The sequence below is a fragment of the Sorex araneus genome, chromosome 11 (assembly GCF_027595985.1).
Source record: "Sorex araneus isolate mSorAra2 chromosome 11, mSorAra2.pri, whole genome shotgun sequence".
NCBI lineage: Eukaryota > Metazoa > Chordata > Mammalia > Eulipotyphla > Soricidae > Sorex > Sorex araneus.
The window spans coordinates 35,707,288-35,718,622 of NC_073312.1; the positions used below are offsets into that span (position 1 = coordinate 35,707,288).

Below are 11,335 nucleotides of genomic sequence, written 5' to 3' on the forward strand. Positions count from 1 at the left end.
TTACAGTTGCCTACATTTTAACTTTGCCTGTCTCTTTAAAATAGGAAAGCTAGTCTATTGTTCTCTCTTGCTTTTTATAATACTTGTTTTTGTTTTCTCAGTTCCTAAGAAGTACATCTAGCACAAAATAAAATCCAGCTGTCCAGATGGGTGTATCGAAAAATAAACCTTTTTTGGATGTCTTAGAAAGTGGTCGAATATTCGTGGTCGAAATAATGGAGGTGATATTTGCAGAAGACACTGAAGAAAAAAAAGTATTTTAATAAAAGTCATGTCAGGGGTGGAGGTGGTGTGGGAACTGTACACAACGGAAGGAACAATATGGAGAAAGGGACACAGATATGGATGAACGTATATTAGGAATGGAGGAGTATACCTTCAACAATGTCTGGAAGCTGGGTAGACTGAGGTCAGGATGGATGATGAAGTGGGCATAATGGGTGAGAAGAAATGGGAGGCTTTGGGGCAGGAGTGAGACCACAAATGTTCTTTGAATAGGTGTTCAAAGTATGAGAAAGGAGACTCAGGCGGGGACGAGTGCTGAGATTAGGAAAGAGGCCACAGATGACTGGCTATTTGGAAGTGGCCAACAGGCGGGTGGGGAGGAAAGTGAGACTTCAGAGATGGTGCTGCAACTTCTGGTTGGAAAAATGCAGTAGAGTTCACAAACTGATAGGGGCAGAGCAATGCTGAACTGCAGAGGAAGTGCATTCTCTGTGCTGGGACAGGCAGTGGCCCTGACTAAAAGTAAGGGTGGATTTCTGTTAGGGACATAGCCGGTTTTCAGTGCCAGATTCTATCTCTGGATCTGCTTTGCAGTGTGACACTTGTTCTCATTGCACAGGTGAGGGACAGGTTCTTGAAAAAGACTGATCCTGTTACCAGGAAATCCCTTGCATGGAAGTTTTGCAGAAACTTTGAATTGGAGGGCAAAGCTGGGTTGCAGTGGCATCCCTGAGAACTACAGACAGTTAGTTTTTAAGCACACAGATATAGTTATTTATGTAAGTTGAGTCCTGTGAAGATTCAGAGTTAGGGGAGTGTGGTTCTAGAAAAAGAAGTTAGGGGGGTGTGGTTCTATTTTTGATTCAGCTGTTGGCTAAGTCTTCTCTATGAATCTTTCCACTTTTCTGGTATGGAAGGAAGTCTGTGCATGGAAGTCCATATCCTAAAGGAGAAAGGGTTTCCTGGCCTTTGCACATTATTATTATTTGCACCTAGGTTTGAAGGGAATAACGAATAGTGGTCATCATTCTTCTATTCGAGTAGGGAATATAAATATTTTGAAGGATATTTGAGAATAGAGCTATTTGGGGTATAGTTATGTTAGAGTGAGTTTCTAAATGTGTTATCTAGGGCTAATTTGCAAAAAAATATTAAGACTATGGCAGCTTGTTTAAAACAGGAAATTTATGAACTAAAAACCTATAGCACTTTTTCCTTGCCTTTGGAGATACTTGTAACCCCTTTGATGCCACGAGTGACTCAAATTACTGAATACTGCAAAAAATTAAATCCACTCACTGCAAAACAAAAACTCACTTTTATGGTCCTGCTAAATCATTTTCTTGTCTCTCCTTTCTCTCTCTCTCTTTATAGACAAAACTCTGACTACTGTAGAAAAAAAAGTCATGATTCATGGTCAAAAGCGGAAAAATGGAAAAGAAACAAACAAAGCAACAAAGAGGTGGAAACAGAAAAAAATCATTTGCTGAGACTGCAGAGTGGAATGCGACTTCTGTCCTTTCTTGGGATGTCTTAAACATGACAAGCAGGGTCATCTGTTATACAAAGTATATGATGAGGGTGCTGGTGACCTCTCCTTTTTTCTGTGGATCAGTGCTATTGTGTGCTAATGAAAAGAGTTTTCAGTTTGAGACCGTTGGAGACAGCCAGATTGGCTCAGCAGTAAGCACACGAATAGAACTGAGTTCCAGAAAGGGAACAGTTTCTGGTGCTTTATGTATGTCTAAGTCCATGGAAGTGGAAGAAAGTGCCAATGTACACTTCCCATGCCTCTAAGTCTAGGCGTTGTGGTGACTATTTCGGAATCTGTCATGAGATAGAATGCATTTCATTGTAGGACAGAAGGGTGTTTCCCAAGTAAAACGCAGTAAGAAAAGTGTTGAATATGTTGCATGTCCTTGTTAGAAAACAGTCTTGTCAACTAATACAAATGATTTCCCTGAGCAGTGTCTGTTTAAAGCTTCTGTCAATAGTTTGGCTTTTTGCTGGGTGTCTGTGACTTCCCCACCAACATATTTTCTTTGTTAACTCACTTATTGTTATGGTAAACTCAGGAACAGATCTCAGGATGGAGAGTCTTAAGACCCATAAGACCGGAACAAAGCATTTTCTTGGCTCTTACTTCCTTTGAGGGGTCCTGAGAGGTGAGGGGGATTCCTTTTGTGAGAATTGTGATAAAACTCAGGAATAGATCTCAGGATGGAGAGTCATGAGACCCATAGACCAAACTAAAGCTTTTTCTTGTGCTCTCACTTCTTTTGAGGGGTCCTGAGAGGCGAGGGGATTCTTCTTGTGAGGATTGTGGTAAAACTCAGGAACAGATCTCAGGATAAAGAGAGTCATAAGACCCATAAGACCCAACTAAAGCTTTTTCTTGTGCTCTCACTGATTCTTTTGAGGGGTCCTGAGAGGTGAGGGGGATTCCTTTGGTGAGGATTGTTACCTGAATGGAGGGTGAGTGCTCACTAATCACACTGTATATTAACATGGTTTTTGGCACAGAGCTTTTGACTGTCGTATTTATCCAAGGTGCAAGGGACCCGCGGGCTTTTCCATAACTGTTTCTTTGTGGGGAATGTATGCTAATGGGGCTCCTTGAATGGTTATAATGCTTGTGAGCTGGAATCATCAACATGATAATTCTTATTGTGCAGTATTGTATTAAACTGAATTGTGTGCTACAAAAGGTCGTCTGGACCTCTATTGAGAATACCATTTTGTTTCATGTAGAAGATTTGTGTTTTGTGTTCTCTGTATCTTAAATCAAATGTGTGCCTGGCCAGTTCAGATTGTTTCCTTTCTCTCTCCCCAAAGTGGTAGACATTAAGGGCAAATGAGAAAGTGGAAGATGTTCCTTTACTGAACTTAGTAAAAGAAATGTGGTACCCTGTAATAGGAGCTGGGGAGTAGAGAGATCAGGAAAAAAGAGTGCCTCTAAGGGGAAAAATGAATGAAACACTTCATTTGATAGAAGAGAATGGAAAGAGAATATTATTTTCCTACAATAAATGTAGCTATGCTCTCATATGATAATGTGGAATTCCAACGTGGATCGTGGATTCTTTCAACTTTCACTGACATTGCTTATTACCCGACAGAGGGAGTGGTGGGCCTTCCTGAAAGGGGAGGTGGACATTGCTCTTTCAGATTAAGCCTGTACAAATTCCTGAATTGCAGAATTGCTAATGTGACTGTTTATGCTTATATGAATAACTTAAATAATAAATTATCGTCAGATAAATGTTGTTAAACTTGAAAATGTTTTATTATATTACATCAAATAAAGTTATTTGTAGCCGTAATAAATTAACTGAATCAGTGGTTTTTCTTTTTTTTTTTTCCTTTCCCCCTCAAGATTGGGGGCTCCCAAAAGGTGTTCAGGGGACACAGGCGCCACTCCCAGGATACTCAGCTAACTGGGCTGGATGGCTCAATGCGAGGGCCCAAGGATATGGTGCTGCCAGAGCCCAGTGGGAATGAGGACCTATCTCCAGAGCCACCTCAGTGATGCTTGGGGACCACCCAGGGCTACACCTGGTCATACACTGGGGCCATGTGGTGCCATATATCAAACTGGAGTTGTGCACATGCTACACCTCTAATCCCTGTGCTATCTCCCTGACCCCTGAAACAATGATTTTAATTTTAGACCTATTGTCATAAATGTTGCCCTCTGAGGAATGGCAGAAGTGAAAGCTTCACATATTTGCTAAAATTCTAATAGGTGGTTTGGACAGTTCTATAACTAATTGTACTTCACAGTTTTCGTGGATTCAGCCATTTGGAGCTCATATATATATTTTTTAAAGATTAAAGTTTCCTTGATTAATGAGCATTTATTGAGCTCTTGTTACAGTCAGCACTGTGGACATTAAGGCATCATGGGCAAAACACGGTTTCTGAATCACATACAAGAAAGACATACCTCAGATTGTCACAGTAGTGTAATCTATTGTGTTTCAGGGGGTGACATTTTCCTGTAAGTCAGAACACTATGGTTAATTGGCTTGATTCAGGTTCTCAAATGTGCTTATGTTTGGAATAGGATCATAGTTATTAAAAATGGAACTCTCCTGACTTTGATACCTGATTAGTGAACTCCGCTGTTTTCTGGCTATTTGGCTGGACTCTTGTTTCCTATGCTCTACACATATAACAGCCAGACAAAACAAAGAGGTATAAATTGAGAGCAAATGATAAAACATCAATTTGTTTCTCATATGTGACAATTTGTGCTAACAGTCATATAGCTTTTGTTTTAACTGAGAATTGGGAAATCATTGAAATGAGCTTTTTACATATATTTTATGACTGTTGAGCAAATGACTATTATGACTGATCTCGCCATTCACTTAGGATATCAGCTGTCATTTCTGGCAAGGCTTAGTATGGGAAACAATACTTGGAAAGTAAAGTACTTGTTAGTGATAACTTAATGACTATTGCCTTAGTATTTAGTTTTATTCTGTGAATATTAAGCAGGAGACATTCACAGAATTCCTGATTTAACTGATCATGATTCTTAAAGCATTTACCATCATTTCATTTGCCTACAGTGCTTATCTATATTTTTAGATGATCACATTTTAATAAAATTTTATTATACTAATTGTAGGCAGGAGATCAACAATATAAAAATCCAGGCACTGTTTCAAGCATTTTTTTGCTTATTTATAATTGAAATACCACCCAAAGAAGATAGAAATTTTTCTTTCAATATTTTTATCATCAGAAAACTCATCGGTTTAATAGAAATTATTTTAAATCCTGAATTGGGGGGGAGGGGCACACTTAATGGTGCTCATAACTTATTCCTGGATCTGTGCTCAGAGATCACTTCTGATGGACTTGGGGCAGAGAGGGAGGGCATAAGGGGTGCTTATGATCAAACTCAGGTTGGCCAAATGCAAAGCAAACACTTTACATATTGCCCTCTTGTACTTCTCTCTCTCTCTCTCTCTCTCTCTCTCTCTCTCAAAACCTGCATTTTAATTTATTTATTTGGGCCTCCCAAGTGAGGTTCTGAAAGTCCACCTGTTACTCTTGGACAACTGGGCTGGCGATTCAGTGTAAGATCCCAAAGATGCCAAGCAGCTCAGAACCTGAGCTTCCTGGGATACCTCTGGCAGTACTGCAGACCCTCAGGGCTGTGCTCTCTGATGCTCAGGAGACTCTGGTATCAGAAATTGAACCCAAGTTAGATGCATGCTTGGTATGTGGCCGAATTGCTGCACTATATCCCAGCCCCAGGTCCTGCACTTTAAGAAGCTTATGCCATAGTCCTATACCAGGACCTTTACACATGTTTCCCTTCTCTGAAATAGTCTTTCTGTGTCTATTATTCAATAGGGGCTACCCCCAGAAATTCTGAGGTGTTGAGGGCACTCCTGATGATGCTTGGTCCAGAGGTTTAGGCCGGACGGTTTAGTTGTTAGTCTAATGGTGCAGTGCCTGGGGCTCACGGGGTTCACGAGATTCACACTGGTGATACTTAGAGGGCTATCAGAACAATTTCTGGTAGTGCTAAGGGGGCTATACAATCTCAGGGATCAAATTCAGAGCCTTTTATGTGCTGTTCTGTGCATGTACTTAACCACTTGAGCCATATTTATATTATTACATATAATAGTAATTATAATTATGTATACAATTAATATAAGTAATAATATATTACTATGATAATCTACCAACCCCATGCCATCAATTATTTTACTTACACCATTGCTTAGTAATTTGAGGGTACTCTGTTTTCTTGACCAATACAGCTACATGGGCTGAAAATTCAGAACAACATTGAAATGAGCATTTTACACATCATTTTATTACTGTTCATCCACAAGGATTATTATGAATGATCTCTCTTCTCACTGTAGGGTTCCAGCACCATGCTTACATTCTAAGTTGTTGGTTTATACAATAAGTATTTTTGAATTGGAAAGAAAAGAATAAAGGGAAAAAGGGAGAGAAGGGTAAAAGGATGGGAAGCAGTTTTTAATTTACTTGGCACCCTTTTTAATATTCAGATGAGGAAATGGAGGACTTTTGTTCATCAAGTGGCATATACCACGGTGCGGGGTGGCGGTGAAGGAGATGAAATTGAGTTCTCCTGTGTGTGCTGTAGACCTTCCACTACATGTCCCTACTTCTTTTGCATGGGTTTCTCATATCAAGAGAGCGACCTTTTCTTAATTTTCTGCACTAGTGGAGCAGAGCCTTGTATGTGTTATGGCCCATATGTTGAAACTTGTTTATCTACAGTTAGCCAGATGGTTCCTAACAGCACACAAAGAAACCATTTGGAAACTTTCAGAGGGTCAGCGCTTTTTTGAAAGCACTGGGAGTGAGGCATATTGTAATACCATTCTTTCCTTACTCCAGGCAATGTATATAAAACAGGAAGGTCTTGTTAGGTATTATTACATGTGAAACAAGCGTATCTTGAGAATCAACTCAGAGGATCTGGTTCTTAGAGATTTTATTAATTGAATCTTTCTTTACATGTGCTTTGTCTACACTTTCTCTGAAGAAGAAATTTCTTAATTTAAAAGATTCTGCTTTTTAAACTCCTACTGGACAAACAAAACCATCCCCTCCAAACCTTTTTATGCAAAAGAAGTACTAACACGTAATGGAAGGTTCAGAGCTCTCTCGAGAAAAAGGAGAAAATCAGTCATAAAAGTTTGTCATGGATGGGGGCTGGAGCGATAGCACAGCGGGTAGGGCATTTGGCTTGCACGGGGCCGACCTGGGTTCGATTCCCAGCATCCCATATGGTCCTCTGAGCACCGCCAGGGGTGATTCCTGAGTGCGGAGCCAGGAGTGACCCCTGTGCAATGCCAGGTGTGATGCCAAAAAAAAAAAAAGTTTGTCATGAACATCCACTAAGTGAATTTTCTACCTGGAAAATGAGATATAATTGTGTCAACAGAACATTAGACAGGATCTCACTGATGATCTAAGCAATTTCCTATTGTTTAGCAGGTGATAACATATTAAACTAGAGCTGAGTTTTATCTGATTTTGTGTGTGGCATAAAGCAACATTTTGCAAACTATCTTTGGTAAAGAATCTAAAAAAATATTTTTACATTTGAAAATGTAATAAAATGAACTAGAAGAAATTGAAACAAAGGAAAATAATATAAATTCAATTTTTATTAGGCTCAATAAATAATCACTAGACATTATAAATACCTTATAATAAATACATTATAAATATGATCATAATAAGAATAATATGGAGAAAAATGAAGAAGCTCATACACACACACAAAGATTTTCCTGGTCACTTTGCTAGGTAAAATTTAGTAATTACCGGGCTAAAAAATGACTTGAGCTTATTAATTATGTGACGGGACATTAAACATTAAGTAAGTAAGGCTCTTCTGCTATGGGATGTGATTATTGTACTCATAGGGAAGGTGTATTGGTGGGTGGGGTTACATTGAAGATCTGTAAGAGAACTTGCCTCTGAGAACTACACCTGGAAGAACAGTGATGCAGAGAAGTACCTTGTAGTTGTGAAGCAGAGCCTTTGAACCATATTTCTGCTCTCTAATTATCTAGTGTTACACTGAATCCAGAAGTGGGACTTGATGGCACTGAAAAGTTCTTACTTCACCTTTGAAATAATTATTTTAATACGAATGGCCAAAAGGCACATGAAAAAGTGCTCTGCATCACTAAACATCAGGGAGAGGCAGATCAAAACAACCATGAGATACCACCTCACACCACAGAGACTGGCACACATCCAAAAGAACAAAAGCAACCTCTGTTGGAGAGGATGTGGGGAGAAAGGGACCCTTCTACACTGCTGGTGGGAATGCCGATTGGTTCAGCCCTTTTGGAAAACAATATGGACGTTTCTCAAAAAATTAGAAATTGAGCTCCCATTTGACCCAGCAATACCACTGCTGGGAATATATCCTGGAGAAGCAAAAAAGTATAGTCAAAATGATATCTGCACTTATATGTTCATCGCAGCACTGTTTACAGTAGCCAGAATCTGGAAAAAACCTGAGCGCCCTAGAACAGATGACTTGCTAAAGAAACTTTGGTACATCTATACAATGGAATACTAGGCAGCTGTTAGAAAAAATGAAGTCATGAACTTTGCATATAAGTGGATCAACATGGAAAGTATCATGCTAAGTGAAATGAGTTAGAAAGAGAGGGAAAGACATAGAAAAATTGCACTCATCTGTGGAATATAATATAACAGAGTAGGAGACTAATACACAAGAATAATAAAAATAAGTACCAGGAGGTCGGCTCCATGGCTTGGAAGGAGGCCTCACATGCTGGGGGAAAAGGCAGCTCAGATAGAAAAGGGAACACCAAGTAAAATGTGATTGGAGACCATGCACGGGAAGGCAGATGCATGCTGAAAGTAGACTAGAGACTGAACACAATGGCCACTCAATACCCCTATTGCAAACCACAACACCCAATGAGAGAGAGAGAACAAAAGGGAATACCCTGCCACAGAGGCAGGGTAGGGTGGGGGGAGATGGGGGTTGGGAGTGGGAGGGATACTGGGTTTATTGGTGGTGGAGAATGGGCACTGGTAGAGGGATGGGCTCTCGAACATTGTATGAGGGAAACACAAGCACGAAAATGTGTAAATCTGTAACTACCCTCATGGTGATTCACTAATTAAAAAATAAATAAATTAAAAAAAATAATAATTATTTTAACTAATTCTTTTGGTAAATAACATAGAGAAAACCACACACAGTAAATAGAAGAGTTTGAAAGTGAAAGGTTATGGTATAGGTTAATATTAGCTAATTACTAGCCCATTGCTTTGTATCTTAAGCTTAGTGGATTTACCCCTTCACCCAGAGTAAGAATTATTTAGTGAAATTCTTAAAAAAAACTCCCGGACCTTATGTTGGAGATTTTTAATTCCTCAAAATTAAGAATGAAGAGGGTATTTCACCTAGCAGTTGACTTGAGTAAAGCTTATTTGTTAAGTAATGAGAATTACTGATCCCCAGCATTCTGGAAAACTGAATTATTTAGCTGATTTTCTGTGTTATTAATATGTAAAAGCATGTGTAATAAGAAATTTTATAAAATCATTTATATATGATTACAGAATCTTGTCAGACATACAGCTTACAAATTCATATACCTACAATACTTAGTACTGTGGTTAGAACTAAAATTTCTGCAAGTATCTGGAGGTAAAGGATTCACAGATCACTAGTTTCTAAGTATATTTCTTAGCTAGTTTCCAAGTATATTTCAAGGTATATGGATGCTTAATTGCAGAGCTAATTCCCACATTATTGAATAATTTACGGTATTATCTAATTAATATTGTCACTAGCACAGGGTCACTCTACTAGCACACAGAATAGTGCATCACATTTCTGTCCCCATCACTAAACAGCAGATCATCTGCTTGTCAGTGAAATGAAGACTAGATCTTTGTAAAATATACAGCAAATATTAGCTAATGAAATGAAAAGCTTGGTCAATGGCCAATGTCTACACATGTGTGTGTGAGCATGCACACACATGTGATGATAGTGATTAATATAACTCACATTAATTATGTGTTCATTAATCATCAGTTCTTTTGATAATCTCAAAGTTTGTTATCTTCATTTTGTGGTGAAGAAAATGAGACTTAAGGAACCCAAGGTTATTAATCTGTAAGTGAGTAAAATTGTGCTCTCCAGCTAATGTGTTTTTTTCCTTACATCTTCCCTTCCATTCCATAAAATGCATCTAATAGTTACAGATATGTTTTGTGGCCCTGCAAGTATGCATCTGATTGCTGAGGCAACTCATTTTGGGGACTCCAGTTACCTTCTTTTACACTGAATACACAAAAAACATTGCTTATGGTTAAGCATCAGATAACAAGGAAGGGAACAAAGAGAGTGATTTCTGAATCCTAGATTCTTTTATTTCTGGGCACCTAGCATCTGAATGCTTTCCCCTAGCTATGCATTTCTATTGTGTCTGGTATGTGATGGTTATTTTTAATGTGTCAATTTGACTAGATCATGGGCAATATTTGCAATATTTGGCAAACTATAATTTCAGGGTATATTTTTTCTCTTTTTTCTGCTTTGAATCTCTCTGACTTAAATTTTTTTTATTTTTTTTAATGAATCAGCATGAGATGTAGTTACAAAGCTTTCATAATTGAGTTTCAGTCATACAATGTTCTAACACCCATCCCTCCACCAGTGTACACTTTCCACCTCCAATGTCCCCAGTATCCCTTCTGCCACCCCCACCCCACTCTATGGCAAACAGTTTCCTTCTTACTCTTTATCTGCTTTTGGCCATTATGGTTTGCAATAGAGATATTGAGAGACCATCATGTTTGGTCCTTTACTTTCAGCATACAGTGTATATTTCTAAGGATGCTTTGGATGAGATTAGTGTTTGAAGCCTTAAAACACAGAAAATCAGATTACCCTTCTCAATGTGTATGATTTTTATCCAACTTTCTGAGGGTCTGAACAGAACAAAAAGGCTGAGGATGGGAGAATTTACTCTCTGATTCACTGTGCTGGGACAAGTTTTCCTTGGTATGGGAATTCATCTCTCTGCTTTTTGGAACTTTAGCCTCCAACATAACTATGCAACTGACTTTTCTTAGTATCTGGCTTACAAAAAGACTCGCTACGCTCTATAATTATATGAGCAATTTTCATTATAAAAGTGTATCTACTATTTATCTACACAAATAAACTTCTCTTCTGGTTTATCTCACACACACACACACACACACACACACACACACACACAAACACACTCTGCCATTGGTTCTGTTTCTCTGGAGAATTCAGGCTAAGACCGCTTAACTGCTATTGATCTATAACCTAAACCTAATCCTTTCTTTAATTCATTAACTGTACTGTGTCCCATTCTCTCTTCTGCTGTGTCTTAGCCATCAACCAATTAATCAAACACACTAATTCATGTTTTTAGGACAATGTCCTCTTCTTACAAGGTACATATTTACAGTAAGACCAGCAACTCCATCAATTAGTGTCTGAACCTGAGAACAGTATGACAAGATGGAGGAATTGATAACAGCTTAGATCATAGCCTGTGTACAT

General features: G+C 38.7%; 1 protein-coding gene across 1 annotated transcript in view; it reads left to right on the plus strand.

Moving 5' to 3' along the window:
• The window catches only part of HTR7 (5-hydroxytryptamine receptor 7), a 92,734-nt gene extending 89,179 nt beyond the window's left edge, over positions 1-3,555 (plus strand). Inside the window, exon 3 of the mRNA XM_055119564.1 lies at positions 1,600-3,555. Within this exon, the coding sequence (XP_054975539.1) occupies positions 1,600-1,715 (116 nt within the window). The 3' untranslated portion in view covers positions 1,716-3,555. The remainder of the gene's footprint in view (positions 1-1,599) is intronic.
• The last annotated feature ends 7,780 nt before the right edge of the window (positions 3,556-11,335 follow it).